The sequence below is a fragment of the Zophobas morio genome, unplaced genomic scaffold, assembly GCF_036711695.1.
Source record: "Zophobas morio isolate AGI-343-1 ecotype UQ-CSIRO unplaced genomic scaffold, CSIRO_AGI_Zmor_V1 ptg000026l, whole genome shotgun sequence".
Taxonomy (NCBI): Eukaryota; Metazoa; Arthropoda; class Insecta; order Coleoptera; family Tenebrionidae; genus Zophobas; species Zophobas morio.
The window spans coordinates 15,212,072-15,237,061 of NW_026972131.1; the positions used below are offsets into that span (position 1 = coordinate 15,212,072).

General features: G+C 32.8%; 1 protein-coding gene across 1 annotated transcript in view; it reads right to left on the bottom strand.

Annotated features, from left to right (window-relative positions):
- Nucleotides 1-2,847: 2,847 nt before the first annotated feature.
- LOC135136284 (atrial natriuretic peptide-converting enzyme) overlaps nucleotides 2,848-24,990 on the bottom strand; it is a 39,733-nt gene continuing 17,590 nt past the window's right edge. Inside the window, exons 2-10 of the mRNA XM_064065494.1 lie at nucleotides 20,558-20,826; nucleotides 9,396-9,582; nucleotides 9,022-9,235; nucleotides 8,372-8,967; nucleotides 8,114-8,320; nucleotides 4,099-4,312; nucleotides 3,900-4,045; nucleotides 3,330-3,847; nucleotides 2,848-3,269 (exon numbers count right to left, since the gene is read on the bottom strand). Coding sequence (XP_063921564.1) covers nucleotides 3,087-3,269; nucleotides 3,330-3,847; nucleotides 3,900-4,045; nucleotides 4,099-4,312; nucleotides 8,114-8,320; nucleotides 8,372-8,967; nucleotides 9,022-9,235; nucleotides 9,396-9,582; nucleotides 20,558-20,617 — 2,325 coding nt within the window. The 5' untranslated portion in view covers nucleotides 20,618-20,826 and the 3' untranslated portion in view covers nucleotides 2,848-3,086. The remainder of the gene's footprint in view (nucleotides 3,270-3,329; nucleotides 3,848-3,899; nucleotides 4,046-4,098; nucleotides 4,313-8,113; nucleotides 8,321-8,371; nucleotides 8,968-9,021; nucleotides 9,236-9,395; nucleotides 9,583-20,557; nucleotides 20,827-24,990) is intronic.

Consider the following 24,990-nt stretch of genomic DNA (forward strand, 5'->3'; position numbering starts at 1 on the left):
TTCGACTCTGGAAAAACCATTGAAGTTATGGAAGAAATGAAAGCGGGAGTGACTTCTACTGCCTGAAATCTACAAGAAAATTTATTAACTGAAATTTCGAAAATTTTGTTAAAAATTGGTCCCAAATTGGTCGTATTTTGCATAGATTTGTACTGTTCAAAGGAGGACTCTGGAAAAACCATTGGAGTTATCGAAGAAATGAAAGCGGGAGTGATTTCTAAGGCCCGAAATCTACAAAAAAAAATGTATTAAGTGAAATTTCGAAAATTTCGTTGAAAATTGGTCGGATTTTGCATAGATTTGTAGTGTTCAAAGGAGGATTCTGGAAAAACCATTGGAGTTATCGAAGAAATGAAACCGGGAGTGATTTCTACGGCCCGAAATCTACAAAAAAATGTATTAAGTGAAATTTCGAAAATTTTGTTGAAAATTGGTCGGATTTTGCATAGATTTGTAGTGTTCAAAGGAGGATTCTGGAAAAACCATTGGAGTTATCGAAGAAATGAAACCGGGAGTGATTTCTACGGCCCGAAATCTACAAGAAAATATATTATGTGAAATTTCGAAAATTTCGTTGAAAATTGGTCGAAAATTGGTCGGATTTTGCATAGATTTGTACTGTTCAAAGGACGATTCTGGAAAAACCATTGGAGTTATCGAAGAAATGAAAGCGGGAGTGACTTCTACGCCCCGAAATCTACAAAAAAATGTATTAAGTGAAATTTCGAAAATTTCGTTGAAAATTGGTCGAAAATGGTCGGATTTTGCATAGATTTGTACTTTTCAAAAGTCGATTCTGGAAAAACCATTGGAGTTATCGAAGAAATGAAAGCGGGAGTGACTTCTACTGCCTGAAATCTGCAAGAAAATTTATTAACTGAAATTTCGAAAATTTTGTTAAAAATTGGTCCCAAATTGGTCGTATTTTGCATAGATTTGTACTGTTCAAAGGAGGATTCTGGAAAAACCATTGGAGTTATCGAAGAAATGAAAGCGGGAGTGACTTCTACGGCCCGAAATCTACAAGAAAATGTATTAAGTGAAATTTCGTAAATTTCGTTGAAAATTGGTCCCAAATTGGTCGTATTTTGCATAGATTTGTACTGTTCAAAGGAGGATTCTGGAAAAACCATTGGAGTTATCGAAGAAATGAAAGCGGGAGTGATTTCTACGGCCCGAAATCTACAAAAAAATGTATTAAGTGAAATTTCGAAAATTTCGTTGAAAATTGGTCGGATTTTGCATAGATTTGTAGTGTTCAAAGGAGGATTCTGCGAAAAACCATTGGAGTTATCGAAGAAATGAAACCGGGAGTGATTTCTACGGCCCGAAATCTACAAGAAAATATATTATGTGAAATTTCGAAAATTTCGTTGAAAATTGGTCGAAAATTGGTCGGATTTTGCATAGATTTGTACTGTTCAAAGGACGATTCTGGAAAAACCATTGGAGTTATCGAAGAAATGAAAGCGGGAGTGATTTCTACGGCTCGAAATCTACAAAAAAAATGTATTAAGTGAAATTTCGAAAATTTCGTTGAAAATTGGTCGAAAATTGATCGGATTTTGCATAGATTTGTACTTTTCAAAATTCGACTCTGGAAAAACCATTGAAGTTATGGAAGAAATGAAAGCGGGAGTGACTTCTACTGCCTGAAATCTACAAGAAAATTTATTAACTGAAATTTCGAAAATTTTGTTAAAAATTGGTCCCAAATTGGTCGTATTTTGCATAGATTTGTACTGTTCAAAGGAGGACTCTGGAAAAACCATTGGAGTTATCGAAGAAATGAAAGCGGGAGTGATTTCTAAGGCCCGAAATCTACAAAAAAAATGTATTAAGTGAAATTTCGAAAATTTCGTTGAAAATTGGTCGGATTTTGCATAGATTTGTAGTGTTCAAAGGAGGATTCTGGAAAAACCATTGGAATTATCGAAGGAATGAAAGCGGGAGTGATTTCTACGACCCTAAATCTACAAGAAAATTTATAAACTGAAATTTCGAAAATTTCGTTGAAAATTGGTCCCAAATTGGTCGTATTTTGCATAGATTTGTACTGTTCAAAGCAGGATTCTGGAAAAACCATAGGAGTTATCGAAGAAATGAAAGCGGGAGTGATTTCTACGGCCCGAAATCTACAAGGAAATATATTATGTGAAATTTTGAAAATTTCGTTGAAAATTGGTCGAAAATTAGTCGGATTTTGCATAGATTTCTACTGTTCAAAAGACGATTCTGGAAAAACCATTGGAGTTATCGAGAAAATGAAAGCGGGAGTGATTTCTACGGCCCGAAATCTACAAAAAAATGTATTAAGTGAAATTTCGAAAATTTCGTTGAAAATTGGTCGAAAATAGGTCGGATTTTGCAATAGATTTGTACTGTTGAAAGGACGATTCTGGAAAAACCATTGGACTTGTCGAAGAAATGAAAGCGGGAATGACTTCTGCGGCCCGAAATCTACAAGAAAATAAATTTAGTGAAATCTCGAAAATTTTGTTGAAAATTGTCGAAAATTGGGTGGATTTTGCATATTTTTACATACTTCAAAGGACGAATCTGGAAAAACCATTGGACTTATCGAAGAAATGAAAGCAGGAGTGACTTCTACGGCCCGAAATCTACAAAAAAATAATGTATTAAGTAAAATTTCGAAAATTTCGTTGAAAATTGGTGGCAAATTGGTCGTCTTTTAAGTACGGTAAGTAAGGAAAAAGATGTCAGAATAGAATAGAATAAAATCAAGAATAGTGGTGAAAATTAAACGGAAAATTGAAATATATGTGTCTAAATAACAACACAGATGGCTCTGTCCTAAAATGCCGACTTACTAGAAAAATACTTAAACCATGAACACTGAACCTTTATTATGCATCAAACTGAAATAATGACTAGTAACAACACTAAAAAATTTAATCCAAACAAATCACTTTACAAAAATATTTCTTCCACAGGTAATCACACGTTAAAAAAATCCTACATACTTAACATAAGTACACTTAAGTCACTCCCCACCCTCGGAGTCTTCTCTTAATTTCAGTCTCTTAAATCGCAACAATTGGCACATAATTCCGATTCCTCGAGCCTCAAGAGCTCGCTTTCATCGTTTCCCGCATCCAATTCACATTCGACGTCACTTTATCATACATCCTCGGCCTCTGCACACTATTACTAGAACAAGCAATCCTCCAATTACTTATCCCCACTAGTGTCCAACTCTTCGCCTTGGGGTTCAAACAAATCATGGGACTCCCGGCAAACTCTTCCTCCTACCACAACACAAAAATCACCACCCCTTCCAACAACACGATTATTAAAATTCTACTTACATTACAATCGTCTTTTCCATAGTACGTCTCCGTACACAAACTATTCACCGTGGAAATACTGACATTCTCGCACTTCTCCATCATGGCCGTCTTCACCTGCACCCTCTGTAATTGCTCGCGATTCCGAGCCCACCCCAAAGTGTTGCATTCCGTCTCGCCACCAGGAACATCCTCCGGGAGACAAATCGGGCGCACGAAGTCGTTAAAAATCACGCTCTGGTCCAACTTCACCATAGCTATGGTGCTGCCTTCCACTGGCGACTTTACCATACCCACGATCCGGCGCTCCTGCTCCCAGGGGGAAGCACTAAGCAAGCGGACCGAGCCGAAGCGCGCGGTCCACTCAGCTTTCGGCTGACCCTGGAAGCACGACGTCGTGGTCACGAGCCAGCTGGGGGAGACGAGAGTGCCGTCGCAGATGTGGACGTCTTCTTTGAAGAGGGCGACGTGCCAAGGCCAGTCGCCGTGGGCGGCCATTTTGGGGAGAACCGCAGGGGCGGCGGTCTGGATGCCGCACTCTAAAAACAACTCAATTACTTTGGTTTTTTTGTTTTATTGTTTTTGAAGTACCTAGATTGGAACAAGCCACTTTTAGTACTTGTCTGCTGAAGCACGGAGAGCGCACGAAGCTTATTTCGGGCGCCAGGGGGTCTTTCATGCTCACGTAAGACATGTTGTGCTCTAGGTCTTTTTCCACTTGGACTGATAAAATGTTTCTGGAAACAGTCAATTAGTTCGTTAGGGGACTGGAAAATTTGGGTGAATTTACTGGTAGCTGAGGGTTTTACATAACGACGATGCTACTGTGTGTAGTACTTCGGTGGTTTGGTTGACCGGAAGGCTGTGGTTTAAATTTTCTGTGCACAACTTTCCGATTTCGCCCTTTTCGTTGAAAGCCACGAAGCCTTCGGAATGGTAGCGCGTGAGGTGCGGTGTCACGATTTCGACTTTTCTGCTATCTTCGACGTTCGGGGTTAGGCTGACTGGAATTACATCACTTAAGAGCGAGTTCGAGGAGGTGTTAACATTTAAATTCTAGGACAGCCGATTCGAAAAGCAACGGGGAAAAGTGTGTTATCATTAGTGTACATGCTTAACTTCGATTGTTTATGTTTATACATCGAAAGATTCACGTTTAGCACGTAGCATTTATTTTTGACAAACCGTAGATGTCCTGATATTAATAAAATTATAATTATTATAATTTACAGTGCAATTATGCGTACGCGGTAGGCGCCAACCGCTTACGCATAAACGCAAGAAAAGATCATTCCAAAGGTCGGTTTATAAGCTTGTCGCTGAGGTTGCTGTTCTCCGTTGCGTTGCCGTTGACGTTGGGATTTCAACCAATCAAATTGCGATAAGTTAAAGGAACATCCCCTGAAGTAGGGGCGACATTTTTCTGGTTGACAGCACTAATTCCACGAAAATCGAATTTTGATAGAGATAATGAGGTCGACTAATATTGAGCCATTTGTATTTTTTTTCTTAATATACATAGCCATCTTTTCACAACAAGAAACTTAAAACATGTTTAAAATGGTACATTCTTGTAGACAAATATGGCTCTTGCAATTAAGCCCCGCCCCTGGATCTGACAACGAATGAAAAATTAGAAATAAGGATTTTGCAGTTAAGCTCCACCACCTTGTCTCACGACGAATAAAAAAAAAATCATCACAATTAAGATAGGGCGGGTGGGCGGGGTTTATATTTTGCTTTTTTTTTCCTTAATTTCTATAGCCATGTTTTCACAACAAGAAACTTAAAACATCGTTAAAATAGTACATTTTTGCAAGGAAATATGGATTTTGCAAATATGGGGCGGAGCCTAACATTGACATTTTCCTTTTTTTTTTCTTAATATACATAGTATTCATGCTCAAAAACATGTTTTTACTGTCTTGTAAAGAAATAAGTATTTTGCAGTTAAGCTCCGCCCCTTTGGTTCACGGCCAATAAAGAAAATCATCACAATTGAGACAGGGTGGGTGGGCGGGCTTAGATTTTGTTTTTTGTTTTAAGATGTGTAGACTTCTTTTCACAACATGAAACTTAAAATATGTTTAGAATGGAAAATTTGTATAAGGAAATGTCGAAAAGTTTCATGTTGTAAAAAGAAGTCTGCCCATGTTAAAACAAAAAGGTAAAATTTAAGCCCGCCCACCCACCCTGTCTCAATTGCGATGATTTTTTTTATTTGGCGTGAATCAAGGGGGCGGAGCTTAGCTGCAAAATGCTTATTTCTTTAGAAGAAATTAAAAATATGTTTTTGAGTATCGGGTTGTTCAAAAATACTATGTATATTAAGAATACAAGCCAAAATATAAAACCCGCCCACCCACCCCATCTCTTTTGTGGTGAATTTTTTTCTTAGAAACTTAAAACACATTTGAAATGGTAAATTTTTGTAAGGAAATATAGATTTTGCAATTAAATTCCGCTCCTTTGGCTCTCGACGATTAAATAAAATCATCACAATTGACACAAGGCGGGTGGGCGGGGCTTATATTTCGTCTTTTTTCTTAATATATGCAGTCGTCTTTATAGAACAAAATTTTTAAAACATGTCTAAAATGGTAAATTCTGGTAGACAATATGGATCTTGCAACTAAGCTCCGCCCCTCGATCTGACAACGAATGAAAAATTCATCACAATTGAGAATTGAGATCGGGGCGGGTATGGGTGTGGCCTAATTTCTTGCTTTATATACATAGTATTCTTTGAACAACACGATACTTAAAAACATGTTTATAATTTCTCGTAGAGAAATAAGGATTTTAAGTTAAGCTCCGCCACCTTGGCTCACGACGAATAAAAAAAAATCATCACAATTAAGATAGGGCGGGTGGGCGGGGCAACATTTTGCCTTTATTTCTTAATATGTGTAGACTTATTTTGACAACAAGAGACATAAAACATGCCTAAAATTTTTTGTAAGAAAGTATCGATTTTGCAATTAAGTTCCGTCCCTCGGCTTACGACAAATGAAAAAAAATCAGTAGAATTAAGATAGGGTGGGCGGGCGGGGCTTATATTTTTCTTTTTTTTTTTCTTAATTTCCATAGCCATTTTTTCACAATAAGAAACTTAAAACAAGGTTAAAGTGGTACATTTTTGCAAGGAAATATGATTTTGCAATTATGGGGCGGAGCCTAATTGCAAAATCGATATTTCCTTACACAAATTTTTCATTTTTGAGTGTCTAAGAATAAAAAAATAACCACAATTAAGATGGGGTGGGTGGGCGGCGTTGATATTTTATACATAGTATTCATGCTCAAAAACATGTTTTTACTTTCTTGAAAAGAAATAAGTATTTTGCAGTTAAGCTCCGCCCCCTTGGTTCACGGCGAATAAAAAAATCATCACAATTGAGACAGGGTGGGTGGGTGGGCTTAGATTTTGCGTTTTTGTTTTAAGATGTGTAGAATTCTTTTCACAGCATGAAACTTAAAATATGTTTAAAGTGTAAAATTTGTATAAGGAAATATCGAAAAATTTTAAAATTTAAATCGAAAAATGGAGAAATTGAAAGCTCGAAAATCGATACAACAACTTAGAAAAGCCAAAAATGAAAAATCTGAAAATTGGAAAAAGTGAGGAATCGAAACACTGAAGAATAAAAAAATTAAAAAATCCTAAAACTGAATAATATCGGAAAACCGAGGAAACGAAATTTGAAAGAATCGAAAAGTTGAAGCATCAAAACAATCGATAAATCGTGAAATTGAAAAATTAGAAAATATAACAAAATAAAGATTGAAAAGTTTAAAAATCGGAAAACAGCGAAATCGAAAAATCGAATCAACATTAAGAAATCGAAACATGAAAAGACCAAGAAAAAAAACAAAATTGAAAAATTAAAAATATATACCGAATAATCGAAAAATAGAGAAAAAAAGAGACATTCTCCCATTTATCACTCTCTCTCATTCTCCCATTTGTCACTCTCTCTCATTCTCCTGTTTATCACTCTCTCTCTCTCATTCTCTTTACAATAAATTAAAAATATGTTTTTGAGTACCGGGTTGCTCAAAAAATAACATGTATATTAAGAAAAAAAGCCAGAATATAAAGCCCGCCCACCCACCCCATCTCTATTGTGGTGAATTTTTTTCTTAGAAACTTAAAACACATTTAAAATGGTAAATTTTTGTAAGGAAATATGGATTTTGCAATTAGACTCCGTCCCTATGTGTACCAATGAATGAAAATTTCATTACAACTTAGATCAGGGCAGGTATGGTTGAGGCCTAATCTTTGGCTTTATTTTTTTCTTAATATACAAAGTATTCTTTGAACTGTGGCGGCACAATAATACGTAGTACTAAACGAAGAAAGATAAGCTGCTCCGTAGTCTAGTGGTAAGGGCACCCGCCCGGCAAGCGATAAACGTGCGGTTCGATTCCCACCGGAGAAGCAAGATTTTTCTTCGCTTACCTACAGAACAACACGATACTCAAAAACATTTTTTTAATTTCTCGTAGAAAAATACGGTTTTTGCAGTTAAGCTCCGCCCTCTTGGCTCACGACGAATAAAAAAAATCATCACAATTTAGATAGGGTGGGTGGGCGGGGCTACATTTTGCCTTTTTTTCTTAATATGTGCAGACTTATTGCGACAACAAGAAACTTAAAACATGTCTAAAATAATAGTAAATTTTGGTAGTAATCAACTTAAATCTGCCAAAATTTGACGGCACCTTGGCAACGGAGTTTATAAATGACAATTTACAGCCCTAAAAGCAGCGTCAGCGGGAACAGCAACTTAGACACTTACGGCACGCCCTCTCGTCGCTCCCGTCCGGACAATCCTCCGTCCCGTCGCACCTCTGCTCCTTCCGCACGCACTTCCTCCCATTCCCGCAATGCAAGAAGCCCTTCGAGCAGTACGTGCACGTTTTCTCGTCCGATAAATCCTGACAATCAATCACGCCATCGCAAACACGTGGCGACAGTGCACGTGCCTGCAGTTCCTCGACACAACCTAGCAAAAAAACCCCGTTACTACGCACCTCTCACCGTAACGCTCTCCTACCTGGTTTCGCCGCACACCTTATTTCCGGAAACTTGCTGCAGTCGATCAGTTCCTTAACTTTTTCCGACAAGCGGCCGCCGCAGCCGGCCATGAAATCCCTGCAGAAACTCCTGCACGGAAGGATCATCTCGTCCTCGTCGTCGCCCGTCACACACGACGGCTGCAAAATCTGACACACAAAGTCGTAGGCGTGTCGGTAGCATTCCGCATCGACGAGTTCCCGAAACGTGATCACGTCGTCTTTCACCTCCTTGAGGTTGCGGTGGTTCATCAAGTTAGGGTAGGTGGTGATGTTGTAGGGGAGTTTGGAGCAGTAGGGGAGCTGGAGGGGGAAGCATCGGCGTGGGGGAGGCGGCGTTTGGGTGACGGGTTGCGACGTGACGGTGGAAGGTGAAGATGTGGTGGTACTCGTAAGGAGAACGTCGACGGATTTCACTTCCAAACTAGTAGCGTCGATGGTGAGGTTTTGGAAAAAAAGGGACTCGTCGAGGGTGATTTCTTTGGCTAGGATTTTTTCCACGTCTTTCGCTTGCACGATGGTGTAGGAAGGGTCGATGTGGATGTCGAAGTGAACCACGAGGTCTTTACCTTCAGTGCTAAAACCGGAAAATGAGCAACGTATATTATTTTCGCGATTATGATTTAAGTACCCGTCGAGAGCTAGTACTTCGGTCCCTACGAAACCGTGGCTCACTGGGCTTCTCCTGAACAGAAGATTTAGTCTCTCGCTGTAGTTCCTTGACCTATTTTTGAATCTGACGGTGTTGGTGTCGGTTAGTTCCGGGGAGAACGCGTCTCCTTTGATTACCCGAAACGTGGCCCGAAACACCTGCTCTGGAGGCGCTTCTGGCATGAAGTACGTATCTGGAAAAGCATTCCTTCCGTAGAAAGCATTCTTTAGCGTAAAGAGGAGTGTCAGTCAAGGCCGGTAAAACACAATACAGTTAACAATGTAAATAATTGCGTATAAATATTTATTATTTCTTAACGCTCCACATATTGGCTACGTAATATTAGTACTCACAAGCTATGTAGACTGCGGCAGCTGCCACCAGCAGAAGTAGAAGGAAAGTAGCGATAATGCAACAGCCGCATCTGGTCTGTGAGGTCAGTTTTTTTCGTGTGAAACGGATATCCGAATCGGACGATAAAATCGAGCTTGGGGAGCGTCGGAAATGTCTTGGTCCGGTACTGATCGTGCTAACGGACATCTAGAACAAAGGATTCGTTATATCGCGACTGACAATCTTGCATGCAGACATAGTGATGAGCTTATATACAACGTCAATTTAAAATTCTAAGTAGGTTTAGTGATGGGTTGCATGGATTAAGTGGTACTACCTCCGACTAACTATTTACGGAAGGATTTTTCCTTGTTGGTAGTACCTGGATGAATTATGTCAGTGCTAATGGAGAAAATTAACATAAAGTGGCTGCCTACATTAAAACTAACGGGATTTAAAGTGATGATGGTTGGTTAACATATTGACCTACTAAGAACGCCGAAAACAGTCAATGACTTTACTATGATTCACGCACGAGAATTACAGGAGAAATTTTAAATTATTACAATTAATTTGTTGCACAAAGTAAACATCGACGATTACCTTGAGGCATATCGTCGATGAAGTGGTACGAACGAATCACGTGTGGGAGAGTTTGGAAAACTGGCGATTTTGCTTTCTAACATCTTTCGACCAATTGTTCCGTATAAAAAATTTCATCACTTTTTCAAATAAAATACTCTTAAAAAAAAACGATATCGTCGTTGAGTGACATGTAACTGGCATAATAATAAAAACGTGCCATTTTTGTTAACTGATATTTTTTTCATAAATGTCGCAAAATTATTAAATTTGTCTAATCATCCCCACCAATAATGTGATGACGTCACTTCAAATTTATGCATAGTAAATGGGTTTTAAATTGTATACAGTAACATAGTCCTACACATGTAGTTTATGACTCCGTGTTGAATTTTTATCCGAAACGTCCAGATTTTTGCAAAAAAAATCAAAATTATAAAACAATATTTTGCAATTTAATTTTGAATTTGCAAAATCGAATACTTTGAAATCTTGCAGATGTTTTAAAGTCATGATAAACATGATACATTTTTTATTAAAATATATTTGCTTATCCCCTCTAAAAAATTTATGACGTCACGTCAAAATTTTGCAGAATAAATCCTATCTTAAATGTATAAAATATGATGAGTTTTATACTTGTGATTTATCACTGCATTAATATTTTTTAGATTTGGTTATACAGGGTGTCTCAAAAAAAGTTAATGACTGAGTCAATTTGTTTTATTGAAGAAATCAAGAATAGCAAAACTGAATACTTTGAAATATTGTAGATGTTTTAAAGTTTTTCGTAAGCATGGTAACTTTTTCGAAAATTTGATTAATCAAATATGCGGCAAATCGAAAATCGGAAAAACTGAAATTCACTAATGCAAAAAACAGAAAATCGAAAAATACAAATCGTAAAACTCGAAAATCTAAAAATGTATAACCAAAAAATCGAAAATTGAATGAATCAAATACCGAGGTCGATCGAAAAGTGGAAATTCACAAACCTCAAAAAAGTCAAAAATTTGTAATACTGAAAATTAAAAAAATCAAAAACAAAAATTAAAAAAAATCGGAAATTAAAATAATCAAAATATATAAAGTAGAAAAAATTGCAAAGCCTAAAAACTGAAACGAACAGAAAAATCGAAAAAGCAAAAAATTGGAAAAACAAAAATTGGAAAAATCTAAAATCGCAAAAGTGGAAAATCGAAAATCTGAATAAAGAAACTTGGAAATTCTGAAAATTGGAAAATCGAAAACCAAAAAATCGGAAAGAAACAAAATTGAAGTCTAAAAGGTGAGAATGGAAAAATTGAAAAACCGAAAATTCTAAAAATCGACAATGGACAAATTGAAAATCGCAAAATTTAAATTGAAAAATTGAACATATAAAAATCGATGAATTGAAAAATCGAAAATTCCACTACTCAAATTTTCTAAAAATCGAAAAATCATAAAACCGAAATATCCAAAATTCTAATGGTCGAAAGTCTGAAAACTGAAAATCGAAAATTCCGAAGCATTTTTAAAATTACCTAAGGAAATTCTTTTGTTGGTTTCGACGTCCAGAAGTTATTTTCGACTGTAAGTCTTTGAAAATGGCTACAATTTTTCCAGAATCGCCAAAACAAAATTTGCCAATTTTTGGAAATTTTAAAAAATGGACTTTGAAACCGAATATTTAGAAAACGTTGGTCCGGAGTCATCAATACGCTGTCTTTTTCTGTTCAACTCGTAGAAATTATCTCCCAGAATTTTTTGTGAATTTTTAAGCAACTTTTCCAAAAGTTCGTTATTTCGACATTTTGATATTTTCCCGAGCATTTTGAAAATTACCTAAGGAAATTCTTTTGTTGGTTTCGACGTCCAGAAGTTATTTTCGACTGTAAGTCTTTGAAAATGGCTACAATTTTTCCAGAATCGCCAAAACAAAATTTGCCAATTTTTGAAAATTTAAAAAAATGGACTTTGAAACCGAATGTTTAGAAAATGTTGGTCCGGGGTCATTAATACGCTGTCTTTTTCGATTCAACTCGTAGAAATTATCTCCCAGAATTTTTTGTTAATTTTTAAGCAACTTTTCCAAAAGTTCCTGATTTCGACATATGTTGATATTTTCCCGAGCATTTTGAAAATTACCCAAGGACATTGTTTTGTTGGTTCAACGTCCAGAACTTATTTTTGGCTTCAAGTATTTGAAAATTGCCACAATTTTTCCAGAATCGCCAAAACAAAAATTGTCAATTTTTGGAAGATTTAAAAAATTTGACTTCGAAACCGAATGTTCAAAAATATTGGTCCGAGATCATTAATATGCTGTCTTTTTCGATTCAACTCGTAGAAGTTATCTACCAGAATTTTCTCTGGACTTTTACGCTACTTTTCCAAAAACTCATTTTTTCGACATATGAAATTTGACATTTTTCCGAACATTTTTGAAAATTACCTAAACAAATTCTTTTGTTCATTTAATTAATTCTTCAGTTAATTTCGGTAACAAATCTTTGAAAATTCATACCATTTTTCCAGAATCGGCAGAACAAAATTTGCCAATTTTGGAAATTTTTAAAAATTTGAATTTAGAATCGAATGTTTAGAAATTCTACGTCCGGGGTCATCAACACGCTGTATTTTTCGATTCAGCTCGTCGAAATTCATGTCTGAAAATTTTTTGTGGGTTTTAAGCCAACTTTTCCAAAAACTCATTTTTTTCGACACATGAAATTTTTACATTTTCCAGAACATTTGTGAAAATTACCTAAAGAAATCTTTTGTTGATTTCGACGTCTAGAAGTTAATTTGGGCTTCAGTCTGGAGATTCCTACCGTTTTTTCCAAATCGCCAGAAAAAGATTTGTCAATTTTGGAAATTTTTTAAAAATTCGCCTTTGGAACTGAATATTTAGAAAATTTTTGTCTGGGGTCATCAACACACTGTAATTTTCTATTCAGCTCGTCGAAATCAATTTCTGAGAATTTTTTGTGGATTTTTAGGCAACTTTTCCAAAAGCTAATTTTTATCCTATCTTAAATGTATAAAATATGATGAGTTTTTATACTTGTGATTTATCACTGCATTAATATTTTTTTAGATTTGGTTATACAGGGTGTCTCAAAAAAGTTAATGACTGAGTCAATTTGTTTTATTGAAGAAATCAAGAATAGCAAAACTGAATACTTTGAAATATTGTAGATGTTTTAAAGTTTTTGTAAGCATGGTAACTTTTTCGAAAATTTGATTAATCAAATATGCGGCAAATCGAAAATCGGAAAAACTGAAATTCACTAATGCAAAAAACAGAAAATCGAAAAATACAAATCGTAAAAATCGAAAATCTAAAAATGAATAACCAAAAAATCGAAAATTCAATGAATCAAATACCGAGGTCTATCGAAAAGTGGAAATTCACAAACCTCAAAAATCGAAAAGTCACAAATTTGTAATGCTGAAAATTAAAAAAATCAAAAACAAAAATTTAAAAAAATCGGAAATTAAAATAATCAAAATATATAAAGTAGAAAAAATTGCAAAGCCTAAAAACTGAAACGAACAGAAAAATCGAAAAAGCAAAAATTCGAAAAATCTAAAATCGCAAAAGTGGAAAATTGAAAGTCTGAATAAAGAAACTTGGAAATTCTGAAAATTGGAAAATCGAAAACCAAAAAAAATCGGAAAGAAACAAAATTGAAGTCTAAAAGGTGAGAATGGAAAAATTGAAAAACCGAAAATTCTAAAAATCGACAATGGACAAATTGAAAATCGCAAAATTTAAATTGAAAAATTGAACATAGAAAAATCGATGAATTGAAAAATCGAAAATTCGACTACTCGAATTTTCTAAAAATCGAAAAATCATAAAACCGAAATATCCAAAATTCTAATGGTCGAAAGTCTGAAAACTGAAAATCGAAAATTCTGAAAAGCGGAAAACAGAATATCGAAAAATTTAAAAGAAAGAAAATTGAAGTCTAAAAACCGAAGAATGGAAAAATTAAAAATCAAAAATTCGAAAAATCAAAACCGAAAAGTTCAAAGATTTAAAAAGGAAAATCGAAAAATCAAAAATCTGAAAATTGAAACTCGAAAATTCGGAAAATCGAAAAGTAAAAAAATTGAAGTCTAAAAGCTGAAGAATGGAAAACTGAACAATCGAAAATTCGAAAATCAAATATCGAAAAATCGAAAAGGCGAAAAATCGAAAATTTGATGAATCAGATATGCGAAAAACAGAAAATCTGAAAATACAAAACTGAAAAATGGAAAAACCGAAAATCGAAAATTCAATGGATATAATACGTAGGTCGATCGAAAAAACGGAAATTCACAAATCTGAAAAATCGGAAATTTGCAAGATTGAAAAATCAAAAAACCGAAAAATGGAAAATTCAAAAATCGAAAAATAGGAAAACAGAAAATTCGAAAATACATAATATTGAAAACTCTTAAAAGTCGACAATTCAAAAATCGAAAAGTAAATAAATTTCAAAGCCTAAAAACTGAAACGAACAGAAAAATCGAAAAATCAAAAAATTGGAAAAACAAAAATTCGAAAAATCTAAAATCGCAAAAGTGGAAAATCGAAAATCTGAATAAAGAAACTTGGAAATTCTGAAAATTGGAAAATCGAAAACCAAAAAATCGGAAAGAAACAAAATTGAAGTCTAAAAGATAAGAATGGAAAAATTGAAAAACCGAAAATTCTAAAAATCGACAATGGACAAATTGAAAATCGCAAAATTTAAATTGAAAAATTGAACATTGAAAAATCGATGAATTGAAAAATCGAAAATTCGACTACTCAAATTTTCTAAAAATCGAAAAATCATAAAACCGAAATATTCAAAATTCTAATGGTCGAAAGTCTGAAAACTGAAAATCGAAAATTCCGAAAAGCGGAAAATAGAACATCGAAAAATTTAAAAGAAAGAAAATTGAAGTCTAAAAACCGAAGAATGAAAAAATTAAAAATCAAAAATTCGAAAAATCAAAACCGAAAAGTTCAAAGATTTAAAAAGGAAAATCGAAAAATCAAAAATCTGAAAATTGAAACTCGAAAATTCGGAAAATCGAAAAGTAAAAAAATTGAAGTCTAAAAGCTGCAGAATGGAAAACTGAACAATCGAAAATTCGAAAATCAAATATCGAAAAATCGAAAATTTGATGAATCAGATATGCGAAAAACAGAAAATCTGAAAATACAAAACTGTGAAATCGAAAATCTAAAAATGGAAAAACCGAAAATCGAAAATTCAATTAATATAATACGTAGGTCGATCGAAAAACCGGAAATTCACAAATCTGAAAAGCCGAAAATTGAAAAATCAAAAAACCGAAAAATGGAAAATTCAAAAATCGAAAAACAGGAAAACAGAAAATTCGAAAATTCATAATATTGAAAACTCTTAAAAGTCGACAATTCAAAAATCGAAAAGTAAACAAATTTCAAAGCCTAAAAACTGAAACGAACAGAAAAATCGAAAAAGCAAAAAATTGGAGAAACAAAAATTCGAAAAATCTAAAATCGCAAAAGTGGAAAATCGAAAATCTGAATAAAGAAACTTGGAAATTCTGAAAATTGGAAAATCGAAAACCAAAAAATCGGAAAGAAACAAAACTGAAGTCTAAAAGGTGAGAATGGAAAAATTGAAAAACCGAAAATTCTAAAAATCGACAATGGACAAATTGAAAATCGCAAAATTTAAATTGAAAAATTGAACATAGAAAAATCGATGAATTGAAAAATCGAAAATTCGACTACTCAAATTTTCTAAAAATCGAAAAATCATAAAACCGAAATATCCAAAATTCTAATGGTCGAAAGTTTGAAAACTGAAAATCGAAAATTCTGAAAAGCGGAAAATAGAACATCGAAAAATTTAAAAGAAAGAAAATTGAAGTCTAAAAACCGAAGAATGGAAAAATTAAAAATCAAAAATTCGAAAAATCAAAACCGAAAAATTCAAAGATTTAAAAAGGAAAATCGAAAAATCAAAAATCTGAAATTTGAAACTCGAAAATTTGGAAAATCGAAAAAGCAAAAAATTGGAAAAACAAAAATTCGAAAAATCTAAAATCGAAAAAGTGGAAAATCGAAAATCTGAATAAAGAAACTTGGAAATTCTGAAAATTGGAAAATCGAAAACCAAAAAATCGGAAAGTAACAAAATTGAAGTTTAACAGTTGAGAAAGGAAAAATTGAAAAACCGAAAATTCTAAAAATCGACAATGGACAAATTGAAAATCGCAAAATTTAAATTGAAAAATTGAACATAGAAAAATCGATGAATTGAAAAATCGAAAATTCGACTACTCAAATTTTCTAAAAATCGAAAAATCATAAAACTGAAAAATCCAAAATTCTAATGGTCGAAAGTCTGAAAACTGAAAATCGAAAATTCTGAAAAGCGGAAAATAGAATAACGAAAAATTTAAAAGAAAGAAAATTGAAGTCTAAAAACCGAAGAATGGAAAAATTAAAAATCAAAAATTCGAAAAATCAAAACCGAAAAGTTCAAAGATTTAAAAAGAAAATCGAAAAATCAAAAATCTGAAAATTGAAACTCGAAAATTCGGAAAATCGAAAAGTAAAAAAATTGAAGTCTAAAAGCTGAAGAATGGAAAACTGAACAATCGAAAATTCGAAAACCAAATATCGAAAAATCGAAAAGCCGAAAAATCGAAAATTTGATGAATCAGATATGCGAAAAACAGAAAATCTGAAAATACAAAACTGAAAAATCGAAAATCTAAATTTGGAAAAACCGAAAATCGAAAATTCAATGAATATAATACGTAGGTCGATCGAAAAACCGGAAATTCACAAATCTGAAAAATCGGAAATTTGCAAGATTGAAAAACCGAAAATTGAAAAATCAAAAAACCGAAAAATGGAAAATTCATAAATCGAAAAATAGGAAAACAGAAAATTCGAAAATTCATAATATTGAAAACTCTAAAAGTCGACAATTCAAAAATCGAAAAGTAAACAAATTTCAAAGCCTAAAAACTGAAACGAACAGAAAAATCGAAAAAGCAAAAAATTGCAAAAGCAAAAATTCGAAAAATCTAAAATCGCAAAAGTGGAAAATCGAAAACCAAAAAATCGGAAAGAAACAAAATTGAAGTCTAAAAGGTGAGAATGGAAAAATTGAAAAACCGAAAATTCTAAAAATCGACAATGGACAAATTGAAAATCGCAAAATTTAAATTGAAAAATTGAACATAGAAAAATCGATGAATTGAAAAATCGAAAATTCGACTACTCAAATTTTCTAAAAATCGAAAAATCATAAAACCGAAATATCCAAAATTCTAATGGTCGAAAGTCTGAAAACTGAAAATCGAAAATTCTGAAAAGCGGGAAATAGAACATCGAAAAATTTAAAAGAGAAAATTGAAGTCTAAAAACCGAAGAATGGAAAAATTAAAAATCAAAAATTGGAAAAATCAAAACCGAAAAGTTCAAAGATTTAAAAAGGAAAATCGAAAAATCAAAAATCTGAAAATTGAAACTCGAAAATTCGGAAAATCGAAAAGTAAAAAAATTGAAGTTTAAAAGCTGAAGAATGGAAAACTGAACAATCGAAAATTCGAAAATCAAATATCGAAAAATCGAAAAGCCGAAAAATCGAAAATTTGATGAATCAGATATGCGAAAAACAGAAAATCTGAAAATACAAAACTGAAAAATCGAAAATCTAAAAATGGAAAAACCGAAAATCGAAAATTCAATGAATATAATACGTAGGTCGATCGAAAAATCGGAAATTCACAAATATGAAAAATCGGAAATTTGCAAGATTGAAAAACCGAAAATTGAAAAATCAAAAAACCGAAAAATGGAAAATTCAAAAATCGAAAAATAGGAATACAGAAAATTCGAAAATTCATAATATTGAAAACTCTAAAAGTCGACAATTCAAAAATCGAAAAGTAAACAAATTTCAAAGCCTAAAAAGTGACGAACAGAAAAATCGAAAACTCGTAAAATCATAAAGTGGAAAATCGAAAACTGGAAATTGAAAAATCCGAGATTGGAAAATCGAAAATCGAAATATCGAGAATCGACAAATCGAAAAATTAAAAAATCGGAAATCGAAAAATGAAAAAAAAAACGAAAATTCAAAAATCGAATAATCCGAAACTAAAATAATAGAAAAGTGGAAAAGTAAAAATTGCAAAGTCTAAAACTGACGAACAGAAAAATCGAAAAATTAAAAAAAATCGAAAATTCGATTAATCAATATTCTAAAAAACGAAAAAACGGACACAAATCCACAAATCTGAAAAATCGAAAATCGAAATATCGAGCCTCGAAAAATTAAAAAACCGAAAAATTGAAAAATCCCAAATCGAAAAATGAAAAAACCAAAAATTCAAAAAAAAAACTATCGGAAAGTAAAATAATAGAAAAATGGAAAAATAAAACAAATCGCAGATCCATAAAAACTGAAACAAACAGAAAAATCGAAAAATTTAATGATTAATGGAAAATCGAAAAATCGAGAATAGAAGAATTAAAAAACCGGAAAATTGAAAAATCGGAAATCGAAGAATTAAAAACGTAAAATCGAAAATTCAAAAATCAAAAAAATCGGAAAGTAAAATATAATCGAAAAATGCAAAAAAATTGCAGCAAAGTCTAAAAACTGACCAACAGAAAAATCAACAAATCGAAAAACGGAAACACCGAAAACTCGAAAATTCAAAATACCGCAAATTTGAAAAATCAGAAAATGGGAAAGTAAAAAAATCGAAAAGTTGATACAAAAATGGAAACTGAAAAATCTAATTAGATGAAACGGTTGGTCGAAAAAACGAAAAATCGAAAATCGAAGTGATCTCTTTTTGAGACAGCCTGTATAAGTAAATCTTAAAAATATTACTGCAATAACGGATATAATAAAGCGTCAACCATGATTGATAAACTTTAATCCAAAATTATGAAGTTTATAAACTGAACATTTTTTTTGTTTTTTGAAATGTCTTTGTCACTTCAAAAAATATCCGTGACTTAATTTAATGTGAATTTTATAACTATGGTTGGCACAATTAGACCTAATATTAGTGTGATTTTGAGCATATTCTCGATTTTATTAAAGTCACAGATATTGCAAAAAAAATTGGGCTCAGGTTCCAACTAATTGACAAGATTACAAAGTATTCAGTTTTACAATTCTTGATTTCTTCAATAAAATAAATTTACTCAGTCATTATTTTTTTTGAGTCACCCTGTATGTATAAACAAATCCAAAAAATATAAATGGAATGGTAAATCACAAGTACAGACTCATCATATTCTGAACATTTTAGATAGGGTATTTATAAAATTAAATCAGAGTAAGAATTTGGTCAACACGTAAAACATTTGCGAACGAATCACGTGTGGGAGAGTTTGGAAAACTGGCGATTATTTTTCTCCCATGGGTACGTTAACGCCGACATTTAACCGTCGTACCGGTCGTACCGTGAATGCCACTCGGCCATGAACTACCAAAAACGCACTTGTCATTGATCTTTATTTGCTCTAGGAGAGTAAACAAGTGATCGCTTTTTCTCCTCACATGGCTAAAAAAAATCGAATTTGTTGCGTTTTTAAGGCAAGAATGTAGAAACAAGAACACGGTACTTTCTAATAGCAGGTTTATTAACTATTAAGGAACAATCGTATGCAATCTTTAAATGTCAGACTCTTACAGCAAAATACCACGGTTATAAGATAATAAGGATAAAAATTTAGTCTTTTATAATGAGGTTTCTTAAGAGTACTCCGGGCTGAAATCGTAGTTTTCTCTTTTAAACTCGATTAGTTTTTTGCGATTCGAAAAAATAAAATACTCTCGATTTCGATCCAAATCTCACAATTTAGAATGTATCAATATGGAGCTCGACCTTGCGTGCCGTTATTTCAATTTCAAGGCTAAAAATTACTTAATTGTGTCTACTAAGTCACAAAAAAAAAATAAGTTCCTACATGTTTTAAAAGTCAATTATAATTTGCTGTAATGATATCATTTCGTGGCTAAATTAGACGTAAGGTGGCAAAAAATTTAGAGAATTCAGCATACGGAACCGTAGCTACACGAAAATAGTTGCCGAGACAATTTTTGGAACTACAGCAAATTTTGCAAAAGTAGCAAATACTACTTTCACCGGAAACTTGATGCAATTATGTTAATATTCGCATTTTTTATAACTTGGGCCACTTTTGCGGAAACACCTGCATACATTAAAGTCGATAGAATTAAATACCACACTATAGTTTGATAGCTGGTTTAACCTTTCGAGCTCTTTTTTGCGCAAGATCGACTGCGTCAGAGATCGTGCGATGGTTCAAAACTAACGAAAAACCTAAAGCTCTTTAGATTTTTTGTATTTATTTATCACCAAAGCGAAAGTCCTGCTCACACTCCAATTTCCTTTTCCAGCAAAAACGCGCCTTCTGATTGTTTTTGATCCCAACCACACGCCGCGCCATGAATAATTCACGAACACCCAACGTCGCATTCCTCCAACTCCAGCCCCAAAACGCGACCTCATCTACTTTTAAACCCCATCTACAATTGTATTCAAATTTGCCACTTACACAAGCATAAATCAGTGGACCTACCTTGGAATCCCACGAGCTTTTCCTGTGATGATGGCTCTTTTTCTCCATTGTGACAGTCATGGTTGCACGTCACGTAAACCACATGGGCCCCAAATCGCACTGTTTGAACGTTTTTGTCACGTCGGCTTTGCGTAACTGTAGCACCGTTTGCAGTTAAAAGGTGTTTCTTCACCACATTCTTTTTCTTTAATTGGGATGATTAATGGGCGCTTGTTTTCACATCATGGGTTTCACTGCAGTTTTTCTTCGGAAGTGATGATGACTTTCTCCTGGAAGAGGATTGAATTATTAATGGGGCTTGTGGATGGAGAAGAGATTATTGTCATCGGAGATGGCTTTCTAGTTAGCGTTATCGTGGAAGATTGAATTTTTTTGGCGTGAAAACAATAAAGAGTTTGAGTGCTCGTGTGAACACGGGTCATTAGGGATCGAGGACGAGGCGTGATTTTTACGAAGATGGATTATGAAAAGATTTTTTCAAATATCGGTTGAAAATAGCTCATTGTTGGCATACTTTCTTCGGTACTTAAGAGCGATTAACTCTCTCCTATTGCAGCCAAAAAAGCAAAACTGGTCTGTGCGTTGAGGAAGTGCGGAGGATGCAATTAATCTTTTTGTTTAAAAATTGCGAGCTAAAACCAGTCGTATGTGCTTGAACAAGCAATCAAAGCATAAGTAGCACAAAAACTTGAATAAACAAGTAATTGACGTTAAATGGCGAATAAAAATACGACGTTACGTAAAAAAGATGGAACGATAAGTGGAAAAATATGCGGAAGAAAATGCAACAGCACAAAAAAATGTTTCAAATAGTTTTAAAATATTTGCACGATTTCATAGCATTCGGTTTTTGCAATGTCAAAGTTAAATCGTAAAATGTTACACAATTTTGATTTTTTCTCCAAAAATCATATAAAACTAAACAAAGGGACAAATTAGTAGTAAGTAAAATGGTACATTTCACCCCACATTTTTTTTTAATTTATTATAAGGTGATTTATCATTTTTAACAAGCCAGTTTTGACGATACAGTGTTTTTTTAAATTTTTTTTTTAATTCTCAAAATCAGCGGATTATACCGGGTGTCTGGAAAATGGCGGATTAACTCCTCACTACGCTCTTAACATTCAATTGGTGAGTTTGGGAAAAATAGTAACAAAAAATCCTTCTCACATTTTGGTGGAGTTATAAAGATTTTGAAATTGGTCCTTTTGCTACGTTTAACAATTAAACAACACATTCATTATCACAATAACTAGTAATAAAACTTGTCTTAGTAAGTACTAGCCCCGCCCACCCACCCTCTCTTTTCTTAGAGGATATGTGATTTGCCAAAATCACTCTTATCTTAGCAGAATCTAGCCCCGCCCACCCACCCTCTCCTTTCTTAGAAAGTATCTCATTTGCCAAAATCAGTTTTATCTCGATTTCTCGACATTTCGATTCCTCGATTCTCGGTTTTCCAATTTTTTTCAGTTTTTTCGAATTTTTGACTTTGGGATTTTTTTGAATTATTGATTTCTCGAGATATCGTTTTTTATTGATTTTTCGATTTCTCAACACAATTTCGATTTAAATTTTTCAGTTTTTCGATTTTTGAATTTTTCGATTTCCCGATTCTTCGATTTTTTATTTCTAGATTTTTCAGTTTTGCGATATTTCGATCTTTGAATTTTCAAATTTTCAATTAGAATTCCATGACTTTTTCATTTCTCGAGATACCGATTTACCGACTTCTCGAATTTTCAATTTTTAGATTGTTCCTTTTTTTTGATTCCTCGATTTCCCGATTTTCTCAGTTATTCGACTTTTCGATGTTGGGACTTTTTTGAATTATTGATTTGCGATTTTTCGTTTCGTTGATTTCGCGATTTTTCGATTTCTTAAATTTTAAAGTTTTGGATTAGGATTTTTTGAATTTTTTATTTCTCCAGACATCGATTCATCGAGTTTTCGGTTTCTCCGTTTTTCAAATGTCAATTTTACGATTTCTCGATTTTTTCCAGTTTTTCGACTTTTCGATTTTAGGGTTTCTTGAATTTTCGATTCCTCGATTTTTCGACTTTCATTTTTTCGATTTTTCAATACATATTTCGACTTAAGTTTTTCAGTTTTTCGATTGTTCATTTTTTGGATTTTCTCATTCTTTGATGTTTTATTTCTCGGTTTTTCGATTGTTTGAATTTTAAAATTTTTGTTTTTTCGATTGTCCGATTTCGTAGTATTTCGAATTTTCGAATTTAAATTTCCTTGACTTTTTGATGTCTCGAAATACCGATTTATCGATTTCTCGGTTTCTCACTTCAATTTTCAATTTCACAATTTCTGGATTTTTCAATTTTTAGATTGTTCGATTTCTCGACTTTTCGATTTTTCGATTCCTCGAGTTCTCGATTTTCCGATTTTTTCAGGTTTTCGAATTTTAGATTTTAGGATTTTTTGAATTTTTGATTTCTCGAGGTATCGTTTTTTATCGACTTTTCAGTTTTTCGAATTATGAATTTTTCAATTTCCCGATTCTTCGATTTTTTATTTGTAGATTTTTTTGTTTTTTGAATTTTCGAATTTTCGATTTCCAAATTTTTCAGTTTTGCGATTTTTCGTTTTCTCGTTGCTTTGATTTATTTCGATTTCTTGAATTTTTGATTTCTCCAGACATCGATTTATCGAGTTTCCGGTTTCTCCGTTCTTCAAACGTCAATTTTACGATTTTTGGATTTTTCTGTATTTTGTTAATTTTTCGAAATTCTCGACTTTTCGAATTCTCAATTTTTTAGTTTTGTGGTTTTTTAAATTTCTCGATTCTTTCATTTTTTATTTCTCGTTTTTTCGATTTTAATTTTTTGGATTTTAAAATTTTCGATTTTTCGATTTCTCTACTTTTGATTTTTCGATTCCTGGAGTTCCCAATTTTTACATTTTTTTCAGTTTTTCGACTCTTCGATTTTAGGATTTCTTGAATTTTCGATTCCTGGATTTTCAATTTCTCGACTTTTAGTTTTTTGGATTTCGATTTTTTGACTTTAATTTTTTTCGATTTCTTATTTCTCGGTTTTTCGATTGTTTGAATTTTAAAATTTTTGATTTTTCGATTGTCCGATTTCATAGTATTTCGAATTTTATTTTCAATTTATCGACTTCTCGGTTTTGCACTTTTCAATTTTCAATTTCACAATTTCTTGATTTTTCAATTTTTAGATTCCTCGAGCTCTCGAATTTCCGATTTTTTCAGGTTTTCGAATTTTAGATTTTAGAATTTTTTTGGATTTTTGAGTTCTCGAAGTGTCGTTTTTTATCGACTTTTCGGTTTTTCGATTTTTAAATTTTTCAATTTCGCGATTCTTCGATTTCTCAATTTTTCAGTTTTGCGATTTTTCGATTTTTGAATTTTCAGATTTTCGATTAGAATTTCTTGACTTTTTGATTTCTCGAGATACCGATTTATAGACTTTCGGTTTTCCATTTTTCAATTCTCAATCTTACGATTTCTCGAATTTTCAATTTTTAGATTGTTCGATTTTTTGATTCATTGATTTCCCGATTTTCGCAGTTTTTCGACTTTACGATGTTAGGATTTTTTGGGATTTTTGTTTTCTCGAGATATCGGTTTATCGACTTTTCGGTTCCCCGCTTTGCAATTTTCAATTTTTAGATTTTTTGAATTTTTGACTTCTCAATTTTTCAATTTTTCAGTTTTGCGATTTTTCGTTTTCTCGTTTCTTTGATTTATTTCCAGATTTTTCGATTTCTCGAACTTTTGGATTAGGATTTTTTGAGTTTTTGATTTCTCGAGACATCGATTCACCGAGTTTTGGGTTTTCACGTTTTTCAAATGTCAATTTTACGATTTCTGGATTTTTCTATATTTCTATATTTCGAATTTCTTGACTTTTTGATTTCTCGAGATACAGATTTATCGACTTCTCGGTTTTCCATTTTTCAATTTTCAATTTTACGATTTCTCGAATTTTCAATTTTTAAGTTGTTCGATTTCGACTTTTCGATTTTTTATTCCTCGATTTCCCGATTTTCTGTTTTTTGACTCTTCGATGTTAGGATTTTTTTGAATTTTTGATTTCTCGAGATATCGATTTATCGACTTTTCGGTTTTCAATTTTTAGATTTTTTGAATTTTTGACTTCTCGATTTTTCAATTTTTCAGTTTTGCAATTTTTCGTTTCCTCGTTTCTTTGATTTATTTCAGGATTTTTGGATTTCCTTAATTTTAAAATTTTCGATTAGGATTGCGATTTTTCGATTTCTTTAATTTTAAAAATTTTGGATTATAATTTTTTGAATTTTTGAAATCTCGAGACATCGATTCATCGAATTTTCGGTTTTTCCGTTTTTCAAATGTCAATTTTACGATTTCTGGATTTTTTTATATTTCGAATTTGTTAATTTTTTAAAATTTTCGACTTTTCGAATTCTCG